Source organism: Tachypleus tridentatus, chromosome 6 (genome assembly GCF_004210375.1).
Source record: "Tachypleus tridentatus isolate NWPU-2018 chromosome 6, ASM421037v1, whole genome shotgun sequence".
Lineage (NCBI taxonomy): Eukaryota > Metazoa > Arthropoda > Merostomata > Xiphosura > Limulidae > Tachypleus > Tachypleus tridentatus.
In genome coordinates this window covers 158,576,331-158,596,001 of record NC_134830.1, presented here as the reverse complement: position 1 = coordinate 158,596,001, position 19,671 = coordinate 158,576,331, and the positions used below count along the sequence as shown (strand labels likewise).

General features: G+C 31.1%; 1 protein-coding gene across 2 annotated transcripts in view; it reads left to right on the top strand.

The window, feature by feature from the left end:
- The window catches only part of csw (protein tyrosine phosphatase non-receptor type corkscrew), a 33,628-nt gene extending 14,792 nt beyond the window's left edge, over positions 1 to 18,836 (top strand). For both annotated transcript variants that reach the window (XM_076509092.1, XM_076509093.1), the window contains exons 5-14: positions 2,470 to 2,694; positions 5,213 to 5,309; positions 5,585 to 5,664; positions 6,902 to 7,054; positions 7,192 to 7,323; positions 8,499 to 8,650; positions 9,856 to 9,923; positions 10,395 to 10,546; positions 11,629 to 11,861; positions 14,505 to 18,836. In XM_076509092.1, the coding sequence (XP_076365207.1) occupies positions 2,470 to 2,694; positions 5,213 to 5,309; positions 5,585 to 5,664; positions 6,902 to 7,054; positions 7,192 to 7,323; positions 8,499 to 8,650; positions 9,856 to 9,923; positions 10,395 to 10,546; positions 11,629 to 11,861; positions 14,505 to 14,517 (1,305 nt within the window). In that variant the 3' untranslated portion in view covers positions 14,518 to 18,836. The remainder of the gene's footprint in view (positions 1 to 2,469; positions 2,695 to 5,212; positions 5,310 to 5,584; positions 5,665 to 6,901; positions 7,055 to 7,191; positions 7,324 to 8,498; positions 8,651 to 9,855; positions 9,924 to 10,394; positions 10,547 to 11,628; positions 11,862 to 14,504) is intronic.
- Positions 18,837 to 19,671: the final 835 nt, after the last annotated feature.

The window sequence follows — 19,671 nt, the reverse complement described above, 5'->3', positions numbered from 1 at the left end:
TGTTTTTTTGGGGGGGATAATGAAACCTTAGTGGAATTCTTTTTAAAACAGTAAAGCCTGAGTTTTGTCTAAACATTTTTGGTATGTTATTTTAAAGGTCCAGGTGTTTTTTTATTTTGGGGGAGGGGGGATAATGAAACCTTAGTGGAATTCTTTTTAAAACAGTAAAGCCTGAGTTCTGTCTAAACATTTTTGATATGTTATTTTAAAGATCCAGGTTTTTTTTGGGGGGGGGGATAATGAAACCTTAGTGGAATTCTTTTTGAAACAGTAAAGCCTGAGTTAAGTTAGATTGATCATGAATATCAACACTGAGGTCAAGCACAATATTTAACATAATGTTGATTTTTAGTAAAGTTAATTTCTTTGTATGAAGTTTAGTGTTTGTGTGACTATAAATATATAGAATACAGCAAATTCATATTAGGAAAACACTCGTTTAATAAACCAGTCTAACACAAAGTCAGTCTAATTATTTTATATACTGTTATTGACACAATCAATCTAATGACTTTATATTCTGTTATTGACAGGGTCAGTCATAATGACTTTATATTCTGTTGTCGACAAAGCCTATAATAATGATTTGATATTCTGTTATCAACAAAGTTAGTCCTAATGATTTTGTATTCTGTGATTGACAGGGTCAGTCATAATGATTTTGTATTCTGTGATTGACAGGGTCAGTCATAATGATTTTTTATTCTATGATTGACAGGGTCAGTCATAATGATTTTGTATTCTGTGATCGACAGGGTCAGTCATAATGATTTTGTATTCTGTGATTAACAAAGCCAGTCCTAATGATTTTATATTCTGTTATGGACAAAGCTAGTCCTAATGATTTGATATTCCGTTATTGACAGGGTCAGCCTGAGTATTTCATATTCTGTTATTGACACAGTCTGTCTGATTTTTTATTCTTTTGTTGGATGAAATGATTAGAAAACTGTGTCATATGTGTCTGGTGTGATTTTAAACAATGATGAACATAAACAATTAAAACACAGATTACACTTATAGATATTGAATCTCTGACCTTAAGTGTCTTGTAAAGGTACAGGAAGGAGTTCATTGACAAATATATCTATGCAGTAATCTTGTGAACATCAGATTAAAGTATACTAATTTGCAGGCTTGAAATTAATGTATTATTGTGCTTTAAATAACCTTAATACATTAAAAGTGACAGAAAATGTGGTCAAATATACGTTAAGAGAATAAAGATGGTTACACAATCATTTGTTCGGGAGTGGAGGTACATAGTGATGTATGCAATCCTGCCTTTTACATATTAAAATGATTAAGAAAGTAATTTGTTACAAGGATGTGTTGTGGTTTAGTAGCTGATGTATCCAGATCCTGTGAAGTTTAGGATTGAGGCTTTGTGTTCTGGTGCTGAAAAAAGTATGATTCACATTTTGTAATCATGGCCACGCTATAATAGTGAGATTCTACTATTTAGTCAGGCAAGAGTAATCTAAATTGACAGTGTATACTCACAACCATCTACCTATATGCTAGACTGTCATTTTCATAATTAAGAATAGCTATTTTGGAGATAACTCTTTATGTGAAAATTCTGAAAATAAAGAAGCAACATATAGCATTTTATTTCTGATTTTCAGTAGTGGCTTTCAAACATTGTGAGGTAATACTAAATTTTTTAAAGTTTCCATTTGGTTTCAGTACAAGTATATATTTATAAATTAAGAGATAAATTGTGTACACAGTTCTAATTTTTCAGTCTGCCAAACACAATACTTCTACCAAACTCCAAATAGCTACTTGATGTTAAAATATATACAAATTAAAGTGGATAAAAGATCCTTTTGTTTGTATTAACTTAATATCCACCACATCAGATTGATAACAGAATAGACCTTGTGGCTTTGGATAATAATGTTGATTTACATGAAAAGTAGTATTCTATTTAGTGTTTTCAGGAACATATATGTAGTTTAATTGCAAGATTATTTCCATTAATCACTTTAACTAATGTATAGATCAAGGGAACCATTTATGTAACAGAAAATAAGTGTGTGTAAAGTAGCATTTGTTTTTTTCTCAGTTGTCTAACTAAGCTATCCAGTCAGATTATGCCTGTTTCTACAAATTTTAATGTAGTTTAAACCTTGCAATATGTATTGTTCCCATTTTGTAAACAAGTGTTATTAGTCAGTAAGGCTTAGCTTAATAATAGAGAGACTGGCTTTAAATGTTCATATGTTAAACTCAATTTAAAACAGTCAATTTTCTCCATTTATTACACTTTTTTTAACTTATGTTTATTCAGCTTTTAAGCAATTTGATGAAATGTATATGACATTTGGTGCATGGTTTGAAAATAAATACATTTTCTATCATGAATTCATTATTAGGTCTCATTTAATTAGTTTAGTTAGCTCATAGGCTACGTATCTGTGTATAGAAGTGTGGTGATGCTTGCATTGATCTCTTGTGTTTCAGGATGGAAAATTTGACGTGGGTGGTGGAGAAAAGTTTGAGAGTTTGCGAGAACTTGTAGACCATTACAGAAAAAATCCAATGGTAGAGACGACAGGAACTGTGGTGCACTTGAAGCAACCCTTTAATGCCACACGCATTACAGCATCAACCATAGAACACAGAGTCAAGGAGCTGTCTAAAGAGAACATTCAGAGCTCCAAAGCTGGATTTTGGGAAGAATTTGAGGTTGGTTCCTTCATTAATATGTATTTCTGCTTGTTGAGGTTGGTTACTTCATTAAGATGTATTTCTGTTTGTTGAGGTTGGTTCCTTCATTATGATGTATTTCTGTTTGTTGAGGTTGGTTTCTTCATTAAGATGTATTGCTGTTTGTTGAGGTTGGTTACTTCATTGAGATGTATTTCTGTTTGTTAAGGTTGGTTACTTCATTAAGATGTATTTCTGTTTGTTGAGGTTGGTTCCTTCATTAAGATGTATTTCTGTTTGTTGAGGTTGGTTCCTTTATTAAGATGTATTTCTGTTTGTTGAGGTTGGTTACTTCATTGAGATGTATTTCTGTTTGTTGAGGTTGGTTACTGCATTAAGATGTATTTCTGTTTGTTGAGGTTGGTTACTGCATTAAGATGTATTTCTGTTTGTTGAGGTTGGTTACTTCATTGAGATGTATTTCTGTTTGTTGAGGTTGGTTACTTCATTAAGATGTATTTCTGCTTGTTGAATTCCCAGTATGTGAAGAACTTGGATGTTATTAGATATTCTTAACTCTTATAAAATTCAAAATTATTTTATCTATAAAACAAAAACAAAACATACTCTAATGTCAGGGTGCCATTCTAAACTTAATGAAAGTGAGAATTTTAAATTTTTCATTTTAATAAGGTTGCTGCATTTTTTTTCCATCAGAAAAGACAAGCACAGACATTTCCCTTTTATTGTGTTAATATTTTTTTCTCTCTGAATGTGATAGGAATTTATTGTATAATCTTCTTACAACTATTTCTCCTGATGTTGATTGCTTCGTATATGTTCATTTGTTTCTTTGTGCTGGCACTGAGAAACCAATTTTACAAAACAGGCATGATTTTGCTGCCTTTTAGCAAGTATACATCTTTCATAAAATTACATTTGACTTTTTGTTAATTTTCTTGTTTTTGTAAAATTTTCTGAAGTACTATACAACTTACTGAGAAGCAAGTACTTAAATAAATATTGAGTTTGAATTTAACAGATTTAGGTTGCTACTAAGATAAGAAGCACAAGTGATAAAGTTCATTTCATGTTTTAGAACTAATGGACGAGATAATATAAAGTGAGAAATGCTTACATATTTCACTTTAACATTGTCAGCATTTAATCTCATTTGTGACGTTTGTCATTTTGTGAGTACTAATACAGTGATTTAAAAAGATTTTTTTTATATTTGTTAACAGTGTTGTAGTCCAGTTTAGATTTTCAGCTTTTGTATGTTGTCATACGATAGTTCAAATGGAATTGGTCAAAGAGTATGGTATGTTGGAGTAAGTCACTGCATTTTTAGAACTGATTAACGATCAAGTTAACTTGGTTGTAGAAAATTGACAGTATTTTTCATGATATGGTGCCCTTGATCTCTCTCCTTCCTTATATCACTAGTTTAAGCTTGAGATAAGTAGTTAAAAATTACCTTGCATACAGGCAAGTATAAGGAAAGTTATTCAAGATACTATTGTACTCAGATAGCCAATCTGGGGTCTTGATCTCGGTTTGTTCCTTGATAAGTGTTAAAGGAAATAGGTGAAACTGAATTTTAACTTCAACAGTGGCCTAGAGATATTCAAGTTCAACATGTCACTGTTTGAGTGCATTTCTTTTTAAAGCAGTAGTCAGTGAAGGTGTGAGTGCAGACTAGCAGTAGTCAGTGAAGGTGTGAGTGCAGACTAGTACGAATCTACAACTGGATGTTTTCTTTGAGCTTCTATGGTTTTCTGACATTTAAGATATTTAGGTCTTTAATAAAGATACCTCAAGGAATAGAGCAGAAGAAAACAAAACTTGTATGAAGGATGTATTATAATTAAAATCTTTATTAAACAAATATCAAACACCATTATTTACTATGTGAGCTACTACATCAAATAAAATCAGAAAAAATATTGATATATAATTGTTTTACCTATAATTATTACACAATTTTTAATGGCTCTTACAAATGTAATAAGAAAAATGCTACTTTAAACTTCTCAATATCCAAAATCCAAAGGATAGATTACAGTTTTTATATTTGCAAGATTTCATTAGTGCTTGATGTTTTTTAAAGTATCTTTTTGAAATGGGCATGGTGTGACTAGATGGTTAGGGCACTCGGCTCACCATCTGTAGGTCACAGGTTTCAATCCATATCCCACCAAACATGCTCACTCTCAGCTGTGGGGGTCAGTATAATGTGACAGTCAATCCCTTTGTTCATTGATAAAGGTGTTTTCCAAAATTTGGCAGCGGGTGGTGATGACTAGCTGCCTTTCCTCTTGGCTTTCACTGCTCGTAGCTCTCGTGTAGCTGTGCGTAAAATTCAAAGCAAACCAAACCTCATCAAAACCTATTTTATAACATTAAGTTATAGGTTAGACAGCAATTGTCATTACATGTATTCTCCTTTAAATTTTCAAAACAAGTTGTTAATGGTTTAAATTTTTTTTAAGTATTTTGAATTAATAGTTACATTAGCATAGTTTTTATTTCTTATTATCAACTTGTTTTTGTATAGTATTTGCAGCAACAAGAATGTAAACATTTATATAGCAGGAAAGAAGGTCAACGTCCAGAAAACAGAGCCAAAAATCGCTATAAAAACATTTTACCTTGTGAGTAACATTACTTGTTTGTGTTTATCAGATTTAACATTCAGACTCTTAACTTTAAAAATCTGATTGCTGTTACTCCGAAGTATGCATAGATTGTAGTAATAAGAAGACAAAGCTATTTTGTGAGTGATTACAACACAACTATAGAAATATGTAAGATTACATTTGGTGTGATGAACATAATTTATAGTATCTAATGTAATGGATATTCTGTTTCAAGTTTTATTCTGTCTGAATAATAAAGTATTTATGGGACTTTTATAACTTTTTCTCAGTCGACCATACTCGGGTGATCCTTCGAGATGAAGATGCAAATGTGGTTGGATCTGATTATGTGAATGCTAACATCATCCAGGTGAGTAGTAGGTAGAAAACTGTAAGGGTACTTGTGAAACACTAAACTTTTTGATTTAAAATAAATAAGTTTCTTAGAAATGAAAGTATGGTCCTTGTAAGGAGTTAAAAAACACAGAAACAGATTTTTTTGCACACAGCAAAATAAAATTATTATTAGTTTAGAGTCAACTAGTTTTGGTAACATGGTTACTTTCATTGGGGCTAGTTCCTCGGTGGTGATGGTTACTGCATTACCATAACTATTTGGTTTTAACTAATAATAAATATTTTACCTTTTGTTGTATTAAAAATGTCGATTTTTGTGTCTTCCACTGTTTATAGAGTTCTACAGTGTGCCTCAAAAGAAACTACAGTCCTAGTCTTTTGAATAAAATATTAAAACGTATGTAATATATTAGTAGCAGACTTTAAATTCATCATTCCTGAAAATATTTTCAGTTCATATTGATAATAGTGGCAATTTCATCTCTTCTTTAAACCTGGAGTATTATTTTTTCAAATGTACCCATAACATTGAGTCTCCCTATTCTAACAATTTGAATTGGTCAGAAGGTTAATTTACATTAAGGAAGTGACCATTGTGTTTTCTTTATTTCTGCAAATGACAGTGTTCGTGAAACACAAATGTTCATGAATGTGTTATCTAATACTGTACACTCATGAGGGCTAATAACATTTCCAGTCATTATATTAAAACCAATAACAGTTTGGATGTATTAATTCATGTTTTAGAGGTCACAAAGCTATTGTATTAGTTACTAAATATTTTGGCTTAATTCACAAAATTGTTTTTTAAAGCAAAAAATTACTCTGTGCTTGATATTTGATTTCCTAATGACTATCTTTTAACTTTTCACAGTTTTAAACTTTAAATTTTATTTTAAAACATCAAATTTTATTAAAAACTACATTCTCAGCATTGTTGTGTTCACCCGTTAGTACAGTACAGGTCTATGATTATTTTAGGCTGTGACCTTCTGACTTAGGGTTCTGTGAGATTCTAAATAGAATTCTGTGACTGCTGTAAAGACTGTTTTTATATTATAGTTTAAAAAAAAAGTACTATTTTTTATTAAACATTTAGAATGTTTTATTAATATCTGCATCATTAATTAAGGGTCCATGAAGTAAAAAAAGTTGATAATTATTGGCGAGTTCATCTAGATGTAAAGAACATTTAGATTACATATCTAGCATTGTTTAGTAATTAATACATACCTCTACTTTGTTACCAGGCTGAGGACGATGGCAGTCCAGATAATGGGAAAAAGTATTACATAGCAACCCAAGGATGTCTAGCAAACACAGCAGAAGACTTCTGGAGGATGGTGATTCAGGAAAATACTAGGGTCATTGTCATGACAACAAAAGAAGTTGAAAGAGGAAAGGTGTATATATCTGTTTCTTTTATTATTATTATCTCTGTTCTTATAATAATAATAAACCAATACTGTCACATGTGTAGAGAAGTGTATGATTTGTGATAGAATTGTCTGGTAACACTAGTACGTCTGTATTGTTTTAGAATAAGTGTTATAGATACTGGCCAGAGGAAGGGCAAGAAAAGATATGGGGGAAAATAACTGTGAAGAGTTTAGCTGAATCATCCACAGCAGATTATACGTTACGGGAATTTCAAGTGTCCAAAGAAGACCAGGTAATTGTTTGGCTCTTAAAGATGTTTTTAGTAGTAATTTTTAAATAGAAAATTCACCCTATCGTCTGGTTAACAACACTTAATAGTGAAAGGCATTTACAACACCTTTTAACGGTGTAGACAGTTTACTGATTGATAAATTAAAAGTATTGCAGAAAGTATTTTTCCCTTTATAAGTGAAGATATTTTAAGAAACAACTGAATTAAATACAAATACAGTGGAACCCCTCTAAAGTAGCCACCTTCGAGACTGAGACAAACTGACCTGATTAGAGGGGTTCCACTGGACATAATTAGGGATTATCTAAACAAAAAAAAAAGGACATTGATTGAATGACCGCTTTCAAGGAGTGACCAAATCTGAGGGGAGGTTCCACTTAGAGGGGTTCCACTGTTCTTGTAAGGTTTTAGCCTTACAATTTTATGAACTTACAAAATAAATCTTATGTGTAGTATGGTTTAAGTTTTTAATTAAAAAAGGAAAAGGTGATGAAAGTTAGGTGGAAAAAAATCAGTTAAATTACTTGTGTTTTTAATGACATTCACGTATTTCTAGAGGTATGGATGATGTGTTAACAAGAAGAAAGATGGATCAAACCTAAAACTGAACCAGTTATAACACACTCGGGTAAAGCATAAAAAGGCTTAACAATACATTATTCTTATTACATAACTTCCCCATATGCCATTTATTTGCAACCCTAAAGTGGATATTATATGCTGCTAGTTAATAGCAAGACTTATTTAACATAATTGATATTTTTTAATTTACTCTCGTATTTGTGCTGGAAAACAAATATTTAATAAAACCCCTGTCAGAGTTAATTTTGGGATGCAAAATATGTTTGAAATGTAACTTTGTCACATAATGATTTTTTTTTTAGATATTAATTATGTTCAATTTATTGTAAACTTTAGTTTCATGCAAACTGGCTGTAACTCGATCTTATTCGTACAACTTCTCTTAAAGTAACATTTAGATCAAACAAGGAGATCTTGAGATACTTTGATTGATAAACAGTTGACCATTTGTTTGGCAGTTTTTAAAAGTACTAAAAACTGTTTGCTCAAAATAAAACCAACATTCTTTTAGTTAATATTTAAAAAAATCCAGTTTCTTTTATTGTGTACTTGTTATGAGAAATGAATAGTGTGGTACTATTTTATTTCCTTAGTGTAAATCAGTTACGATATATCAGTACCACTTCACTGCCTGGCCGGACCACGGTGTTCCCTCGGATCCTGGTTGTGTTCTCAATTTTCTTCATGATGTCAACCGTCGACAAGAATCTATACCTGATGCTGGCCCTATTGTTGTCCACTGCAGGTAAGATAATGCTCAGTGATTGTGTGTTTAAATGAGATAAAATCTTAATAGCAATGTTTTGCTACCTAAAAGTAACCACGTAAAAACCTATCACACGTTTTGCTACTTGTTCAAGATATAAATTAACGTAAATCTATCTTATTTTCCTTATTGAAGAATCAGTGAAAGCATTTCAAATTCCAGGTTATTTTGGATTTAATTTTGCTGTTCAGTATTATAGGTATAAAAATATAACGAGTCACTATTACATTGAGTGTATTTACAGATATGAAAATTTAACTTTTCATTGAGCATTTGAAGTTTTTATAGTTAACTTTAAAAAACATCACAGCAGATAATGCTGCTTGTGATAGTAAAAATAATCCTAAAATTAGGCTAATTGTATTATTAACAAACAAAAGTGCATATTTCATTATTAAATGTAGCTGAATTTTAGCTGTGAGTACATTATGATCCAGATATTCAAAACAGCAGCAGAGGTGCATTTGTATTAGCTCAGTTTTGTTTTATTACAGTTGGTCATGTATTTGCACCTGTTTGATCATGTATCTGTGCCTGTTAAGTTTCCACATAACTTGTGTTTGCCTAAATCAAGAGAGGAAGTAAAAGATAAATAAAATTATAGGTCATATTAATAACTATTTATATTGAGATCTGGGTGTGTATGAACTTCACTAGCATTAAACATTATACATCTTGCTACTTAAGACAGTTTTTTTGTGTTTTAATTTAAGTGTCTGATGTCTCTGGTATTTAAGTAGGTGTAGTGTACACACCAGACAGTGGAAAGTGTAATTGATATGGATGTTTATGTAGATCACCTCTGTATGAATTTGTTTCATGGTATGCTTGTGAAGGATATTTGATCAGTCGTAACATTTCAGTGCAATATTTATAAGTCGGTAAAAGAATGATTTAGTAAGAAGAACTTTCAAGATGATAACAAATGTTCTCTGGGGTTAAACTTTGATCTCACAGTTTAGAAAATTTAAGATTACTGGCTTGTGATATGTGGAACAAATGTGGTCAAACGTGTATCACATTATATGTGATTTGGAATAATAAATGATCATTGTTTTAATGGGTGTATTACTCATATTAATTAAGATGTAAGACATATTAAACCAATTAGATTACTAGTGAGGTTTGTACACCATGAAAAATGTTTTATATGAAATGCATATGTTTTTTTAATCTTCTTACAGTGCTGGTATTGGAAGAACAGGAACTTTTATTGTAATAGATATGATTGTAGACCAAATACGAAAACAAGGTAAATTGACTTACATTAGTGTTGTTTATGACTTTCCCTCTATTCCACTGCTGCTTGTGGATAAATAATTATAATTTGTACTTTACACTTGTTTTACACTGAGTCACTCTAGATTTCTTTTATAGTTTTGTACATTTAAGCTATTTCTTTGGTGGTCACTGGAACGTAAACTATGGCTATGATACTTATTGTGTTTAAGTAATCTTTTTACCGACCAAAGTTCAAGTTTATTGTGCCTGATAATTAATGTTAAATTTCATTCAGAGTAAACTGTCTACTTAGATTAAAAGTAAACATGTATCTGGTAACGGTTATAGCTTAGATATACTCCACTTATACTGTTACTTGTAATACTTAGAATGTATTGTTTTGTTAGCTGGTATCTTTGCTGTTAACTGTATTTTCAGCCACAAACCAAATAATAGATCCTAACAACCATATGTTATTTACATGTGTTTCCAAAATATTTAGGGTTAGACTGTGAGATTGACATCCAGAGAACAATCCAGACAGTACGGTCCAGACGGTCCGGCATGGTGCAGACGGAAGCCCAGTATAAATTTGTTTACCTTGCTGTTCAACATTACATTGAAACTTTACAACAAAGGATGCAGGCAGAACAAGTTAGTAATTTGATTCAATATTGTTGTTTTATCTTAGCTGTCTGTCCTTGTGGTGCATGACTTAGCTTAATGTTTTATTATGAGGAAGTTAGCATCTTTATGTGTTTCCTGGATTTGTCAGAAATCTTCTCTTTACATCTCTGATACCCAGTACTTATTAAGTTTCATTTTGAGTTCTGTATGGAGTGATATGTTAGATCAGGAATGGCCAACTTCTTTGTGCTTGTGGGTCAGTTTCTTGCATATACTGCAGCTTGAGGATTGACACTCTGTGAAGTATGTTTAGGATATTGGCTTTGATTCCTGCTGTTTAGTAAATTGTATGGTTTTGAATAAACAGTTGAGTTAAAATAGCAATCAGAATCATCACAGGACTGGTTTGTTTTGCCAGTTTTTGTCAAGATGAAATATGATTTGAGAGAAGGGGCCAGATCCAGTCTGTGGGCTGCTAGTTGGCCACCTGGGAGTCCCATTTCAAGAATATTGAAACTGTTGGTTTGTATTTCAATTTTTATTGAATGATTCTTTTTCCCATAACTGACTTTAGAAGTTTTTTTTGGTACTTCTGTCTTTGTTTTTCTACTTACAAGCTCTTAGTTTCTGTGTGAGTAATCGACACATCCATCCTCCAAGGGTTAGTTCTAAGCTCCAACCTATCTCACTTTGTCCTGTAAGTTTTCCCAACTATTAAACACTGGGGTTTTGTACATCTTGAGACCTCTTTTGAATAACTTGATCTTTTTAGTTATTAATGTTGAAAATTTTCTCTTTTTTTATTTTTATATTCTTTATGATATGTTTATATTTCACATATAGGTTTTTGATACTTGTAAATCAATACTATTAGTTTGTTACTAATAATGAACTTCATGTTTAAATATCTTGTGAGTATTACTTCATCTTGTACAGTAAGATTAGATCTGTGAGAGGGATGGATTTATTTTTAAATGCTAATGTGGTGTTATACAATAATGTATAATATTTTACATACAATGTATTTATTTTGCTTATTTATTGCCACTTAAAAGAACTTTGTAATGACAGTATATTATTATGTAAGCTGTATTGTTTTTTTTTTTTAGAAAAGTTTGCTGATGGGAAGAGAATACACAAACATAAAGTACACCACTGAAGCAGCGGGTGGCAGTGATCCAGCCAAGACTCTGTCCAGGTCAACAAGCTCACTCTCAGGACTTGCAGTTCCTTGTTTATCACCAAGCCCTACATCAGTTACCCCAATTCCAGCCCCAAGAAATTCAGAGGTGAAGAAGCCCCCTGTGCCTCCCAGACCAAGTATGGAAAATATTGTACCCAGGTAAGTGTTCATTCTCATATGAAATTATAATTGTACGGGAGAAACTTTTAAAGCTTTGATAAGTAATTATAAGTTCATAGTCACTTAATATGTGATGACATATTATTATTTATAAATATATATTGTGTGGTGGTCCCTAATTCCACATTTGTCAATTGTATTTTTAACGATCAAATGCTTATTAAGGTATAAAATGCATAATAAATCATGCTGTGTGCCTAAAAATATCCTAATGTACCATTTAAAAGTTAGAACCCAAACATTAATGTACAGAAACATTCTTTTTTTAAATGTTTTCAAATGAACCCAGGTGCATTGATTCAACTAACCTGCAGTATGTAGTTTGTTTGATTGTGTTCTTCAAGAACTGCTTCTGCTACTTGATGAAATGTCTTGTAATTTGAGATAATTTTATCAAGTCTTCAATGGATCCATAAATAGTCTGGTGCACAAATACTCCAGAAATAAATAATTAGTAAGCCAATAGTTTTCTGGATCCCATTGATGATTCCAGATGATGATGGAGAGAGAGAGAAAAAAATTGTATGATGTAATTGCTTGTAAGGGAAGTAAAAAGTAGAATGTTTTGCTGGTTTTTTTCCCATCCGTGATAAAAAAATTTTTGCCAAAGTTATTTTGGGTATTGTGTGAATAATTTAAAAATTTTCTGTGGATTTTAGTGTGTGTGAAGAAAATGTTTTTTTATGAAGTTTAACCTAATTGGCATACCAAAATTGAATACAACTGAGTGTAGCTAGTTTGTTTGTTTGATACTTAGATTAGGATTTCCATTTAATTAACATAGAAAAACCATCAAATTATTTAAGATATAACCTTGTATTTAAGAAGCAGTTGCATGAATCATAATTAATTCAGGTATACTCTTGTCTCATCTGAAGTGATGAAAACATTCCATCTATCACTAGCTAGGTGGTTTGCAGTTACTTTACAAAATATTATATTAACAAAATTTGTAAATGAGTTTTTTATTCTTTTATTTACTTATGGGTCCTTTTAGATATTTTAAGGCCAATTTTATATTAACAAGCTCAAACCTATGCAGCATGTGAAATTTATGGGTGCCCAATGTGAAATGCTCCTAAAAAGTCATGTCAGCCATGTAAGAAAATTAAAGGGATGTGTCCATTGGCACAAAGATGTTCCAGTGACCTTCTCACGCTAGATAAAACAACACTCTCATTTCCAATTAATATAAAGAGGAGTGTACTATAAGTGTAATGCAAAAATTGGTATCTTTGTTTCATAAAATTATGGTTTGATGACCAAAAACCACTGGAAATGTGCATTTTCTTTTACATATTATCTAGTAACTTGTGGATCATGTAGTTGATTTCTGTTAAGCTACCAAATAAACTATTATTTGAGCAGGAGTTGAATTCATGGTGGATGTATACAGAAAGTTGATTCAATTTACAAAGCAGTGCTGTATCAACTAACCTACCTTGGACAATACTAGTTACTAAACAAATATCTTGTATAGACTGGCTATAGCATTTGTGTATTGGTTTGTACTCTGGGTAATCTGTAGTTTAAAATATTGCTTCCCAGTTTGGATGAATCTCTACATGAACGTTTATAAATATATTTATATAACTGTTACTTGTGTCATGTGTAGGCCAACACCTAGGCTTATTGGTGTGTATGTTATGATGCTGGCCAGGTTTCAGATTATCAAAGTTACAAAGTTGGAATTTTTTAAACTAGAAAATACTTTCTACAAAAGAGTTGTGATGTTGGGTTTTTGTTATTAGAGAGAGACAAAACTTAGATATAAATAGGTACTTTCAGTTGTTGTGTTGAGGGCTGAAACACATTTTTCGATAACTGTGTTTGTCTTTACCTATAAAGCTCATTTCATATCCTTTTGGATGAAACTTACTTTATTAATTTGTATTAGACCTTCATTTAGAAATCGTTTTACAAAAACAAAATAAGGGAAACTGTTATCCTAGAGTTGTCTTCCTGAAACTCATAAAACCGTTAAATAAGATAGTTCTTAATAGTCGGGATTGTGATGGGAAAAAAATGGTGGACATAAAAATCAACTCTTTAAAACCATCTTTAAATTTCTGAAAATTAACAATTATTATTTTACATTATTTGCTGCTTAAAAGTGAAGCATTTTGTACTTGTAAAGCTGCCTAAATCATTATATTCTTACATGTGGAGTGAATCAAAACTTCATTGTTTCAGCAAATTCTCATCTGAGTAGGCCGTTATATATATAATTGTCGATGTACTACTTTGGGCATATTATCAGATTTGAGGGTATGTTGGTGGAGATTCTGATGAGTAGTAAAACCAGATTAGGTATATGTTTGTACCACGTTTGGTATTGATGTTGCACAAAAATAAAGCTAATTAAAAGGAAACGAAGAGGTTTATTTAAAAAATTAATTTTGTAAAGATAAATTAGCATTGTTATATATACATAAATTACCTAGCTATAGTAATATAGAAAGTTTTAATATTACAAAAATTACTAGAACAAAAAATGAAAGCTAGAAAAACTGAGCTGCTTAAGATTACAGAAAAATGAATTATAATTTGTTTTAAGACGATGTGATAATACAATAGTTTGTATAAAAGTTCTAAATTTCTCTGTCTTTGTTTTTTAAACAGGGGAGAGATTTAGTGAATACAGATAGGTGTAATATCAAACAGCTTACTACCAGCAAGTGCTTGCTTTGCTTTCCTGGAGCTTAGATACAAACTGCTTTCCTAGAAATGAAGGGAGACATTTCGTAAAACAACTGAAGATTCATTAGACGGAGATTTTACGTTCTTCCATTACAGTATATGTGTGTGAGTAAGTAGTGATCAAAAACACAAGTTTGGGCACAGCATGTAAAGTTGATTTCTTTCTTTCTTTGACCTCTGATCTCTTAAAAGTAAGTCTATGTATACCAGTTTTGTATTTATTTATATATATATATATATTTTTGCTTTTTCACAAACTGCACTGACTAAAGTTTTTAGATAATGCCTGATGATTTAGTACTAATCCTATCAGTATGAAGCTAATTGGATTGCATTAAAAAAATAAGTTTAGTTGTAGATTTGATGTAACATGTTTAGTAACTGTTAAAGGTAGAAATGTGTTTAAGTGCTTCAAATCTGGTAGAAAGCAAAAATTATATGTAATAAACACACAACTTTTGTTTTGGAAGAAATATCTCAAATCAGTATCGAGTGATTGTCAAACTTTATGGGATGGAATTGCAGGTTGCTTGTTGTACCTGTTATGTTACGTGCCTATCAAAATAGGTCGTAACTCTGATAAGCCACCTTTCCAAGCTTCAGGTTAGTTGTTTTAACTAGAATTAAACTGTACGGTAGTTGTACAACCTGTGGAAAAATCGTATCATTGTAAATTTCATCACTGTATATCCTGTTAATATCAGTTAATTGTTGGTCATGAAATGAAAAAAGAAAAAAACAATATCCTTTGGTATCTCAACTTGAGGGGACAGTTTTTTACTTTTCCAAAATCTCATATGATCTAAACTTGAGAAGCAAGATTCTTCTTTCATACGTTCTGTAATGAAATGTCGGGGTAATATTTACATGATTGTATAAGTTCCTTCAGAATGTGGAAAGTTTTCAATTCTTCTGATTTAACTCAAAATATTTGTTATATTTACTAGGTATTGCCATCTTTTTTTAGCCAGTATACACACATCACAATAGCTGTATTTGTCTGTCAGAAATCAGCTGCTTATAGCATACCTTATTTATGTCAGCAATTTCATTGTATTCTTTTACTTAAATATGTATGGCTCCCCCATATGGATATATATATTTTCATATGATACTTTTCTTGATAAACAGCTTAGTTCCACATTTTACATTCTGTTTGTTATCAGAGTTTGTTGGTATCTCATTATGTCATCATATTTTCTTCTGTAAGCAACTGCTTGTTCTAAAATGGATTAAATTCATTTAGACTATAGTTTAGTTACCATAAAAGACTAGCAGCCTCAGATTTATCTTGTTACTGGGCAACAGTGGACTAATGTTTGCAATTCATGTGGTTTATGGAGCAAAAGATTTAGAAAGTAAATAAAACAACAGAATTATGTAGGTGTGTCTTTATTTTCTTATTGGTCAAAAAATTTTTATGGGATTGTACTTGTTTTTTATAAGAAATCTTTTATCAGTTTGACAAGCAAAATTTGGGTAAGAAATATGTTGCACATTATAGCTCTAAATTAATTTTTTTAAAAAAGAATGTGTCAGGATTGTCTGACTAACTAACCCCATAGAAGACAAAAATAGCTGGCTACTCATATTAAATTTTTTTTGAAAAATAGAAAGAATAAAACTTTCTGTATAAAGTTTGGGATCAAATATATAATCTTGGAAATTTAAGATTTGATTTAATGTTGTAAAATGTTAATTAGAACCAATGTCACATTGGAAGATACGTTTCTCTGCTGTAGGGTATGTTAGGATTTGTGTGAACACAATTTTAGTTCCCTCAAAGTTTCCTTTTGTTAACATCATGCTATTGCTTTTTCTATTGGAAAAAAACAACTTTAATTAACATTAGATTGTGTTTAAATTATCAACTGAATCTTTGTTACCAAACCGTACGTGGCTTTAGTGCAAAAATTTAGATTTTGTTATTTGTGGGTTTAAAAGTTCAAATAACTGGTAACTATTGATTACTTCTGAGTATGTATAGAAGTATTTATATTCATCAAAGATAAAATAAGTACAAAAAAGGAGTCTAATACAGGGGTGGGGAATTCTTATTTCTCGATGCCTAGGACAACAATTTCACTATTTTTTTTATGTCGTTTGTTGTGTCTAAAGAAACTGTTATCATAAGCCATTTTTTTAAATATGTGTAATCATGATGCCTTCTTATTATTAACTTAGTTGTGTATACTTTGCTTCAGTAAAATTACATTGCAAGCAAACTGTACTTTAGCTAGTCTTAAGGAGAAGAGGATAGGAAAGCAAATTCTTTCCATCAAATCTCAAATACTAGTTTCATTAGAATGCAGGTTATCTTTACTGTGTCTTTTTTAACTTGTAGTTCTGCTTAGTGCATTATGTTGTAAAATGGATGTTAAATGGTATCTGTTTTAACGAACATATTTGAGATGTATTACTGTAGCAAAACTGGCAGTATATTAGTTAGAATTGCAGTTCATACAGTGAAATATATACAGTCTATTTTGTGCTGTTCAAGATATTCAGTATTTCGTTTGGACTGAGTTGCTGGGAATTTAAAATATTTGTATCACATCCATAAGTTGGTGGTTATTGGCTCAGGGTATTTATTAGATCCAAACCTTATTGATACATACTCCAGTTATTTAGTGCTATTTGTCATTTCATGTCAGAAAGTAATTAATGTTTAAATGAAGTGCTGGTTTACAAAATAGTTAAGTTGGATTTTGTGTCTTAAAAATATGATGTGAAACAACCATTTATAATTTCTCTATCTAGTAAAAACTTTCCTTTGGGTAAGAAGTATGTTGCACATTATCTCTGAAGAATTACATTTTTGTATTTGTGTTGTCTACTTAGGTTTGTGTGAAAAAATGTTGTAGACAGATATGTATATATATATAAGGGTAAAAAAGGAATATATGAATTATTGGACAAAAATTTCTTTCTGTCAATGATGACCAACCCAAACCCAACGAACATTTGGCCATATAAGAAAAGATACCTACATGGCATTTAATATTGAACTCATTACAGATATTAACAGTTACAATTACTAAGAATGTGTTTCCTAGTTCTTTTAGAAGACCAATTCCTATGCTGATTTCTATGAGGTGATGAGTTAGGACTAGTATTATGGCCGAGGTTCATACTGTGTCCATGAAACTATGTCAAGTATATGGACAAGTGATTAAAAGTTACAGTAAAATTTGCTCTCATGTATAATTTTGTTTTAAATAATTCTTATATCCTGTTCCATAAGTTTTGCCTTTTCCTATTGAATACCATGAGCCACAAGATGGACTATGTGAAGCTAATAAAACAATCTTTTTAGTCCACAATAAGGAACATGGATCATAAGCATCTGGTTTTATACATTAGGAGTGTGTAGTCTCTCTTTCTATTTACATGAATATTTATGATTAAAGGGATTCACCAAGATTCATATTTTAAATTTACATTAAGTTTTTACTCATTATTAAGTTGTGTGCATTATAAAAACTTGCTTTAAGTTTCCACACTTTTATAAGGAAGACAGACTATTACCTTTGGTATCATTTCACTTATCAGTAGAATTAAGGTTAAAACCCATGTAGTCTTTCACTGACATTTTGTTTGGATTTAAGGGGGGAGTTGGTAAACAACATTAGAAATACATTAACCTTTGTACTTCTTGGACAGGATTTAAAAAAATTCTTAAGTTACTATCATTAGAAGAAAAACATGCTTTCATGCTATATATTTTCAGCCTATATATATGTAACAGTTAATGCAGTGTTAGGCAGCTTTGGATGTATGTATTCAGGTTAAGAAAATATCTGCATCTCAGGCACTGAGATGTATTAAAAGTGGATTTCTCCAAGTTTGTAAATCTGTGTACTGTTATTTTTACCCCAATTGACCAGCATTTTACACATGTAGAAACAGTCAAGGAAACGTCTTATCTATTATTAGGGACAGTATGTTTAAGATAAGAGAATGCATGTTGAAGTACTATTGACTGACAACCAACATACCTGCACATTGTGTGCAAGTTCATTATCAACACTGGCACATTCTTGGGTGAATTAATTTAGCAAATGTAGTGCACAGCAGTTGTAATTTTTCTACAGTGGTATTTAATATTGAGACTTTATATACACATGTAAAAGGTGTAAAATATTTCTTATGCCTAAAATTAGAGTATAACAACATGACTGAATGTAGCTTCTAAGGGAAGATGAGATTATGTGGTCAGATTATTTTTCAAAAATAAAAAGTTGAATTATTTCGAATATATTGGTGGAATTGTTGCTTTTAACAAATGAAAAAGTACAAACTTTACCAATTCAAGATAATTTCACAAGTTTCACACCACAGCCCATCAGATGAGGTTTTACAAAAAAGTATGCTTTAAATATTGCCTTAACATGTCGGCATGTGTTAAAATGATCTAGAGGGGGGGGAAAATAATTTGAATAGAATATTAATATGTTCACATTCAATATATGAAAAATTATTAATAACCTTTGCTAAAAATAATTCTTCACCCATAATATTTGGCAGTATGACAAGTGATTCAGTTGGTAACAGTCTAATTTCCCTCTTAAATCCAAAAATCTCAATTGACCTGGTGTTTAACTTAGTGATTTACCAGTTTAAAAAGTAAAGTTCTAGGTGACTACTATAGAGCAGTTCCTTAGAGGGATGAGAAGACCCCTTAGAATCGAAAAGGTCTACACATGGTCCGTTTTCATTTATCACTAACAGAACCAAGTTTAACACACACAGTACAGGCACTTTAAGAAGATAAGCAGACATCATGACATCCATGTGTTACAAGCCAGATATCATAGTACAGCTGACAGTTGTGTGGGGAAAGTTTGAATATTGCTCAGGTAGGCCTAAACCCATGCATACCTTGTTTAATTTTAATTAGACCAACACATTCTTGGATTATTTTTAGTGAAAAGTTGTATCAGGACAAAATGGATTATTCCATGTCTTTTCAGTACATTTCAAGACTACAGTTGCTCTTTTCTGCCAAATGGTAAAATTTTGTGCATATCAATTTTAAATATAAAGTAGGAGAACCTTGCATATGAATGTTCTAATATAATTCTCCAAG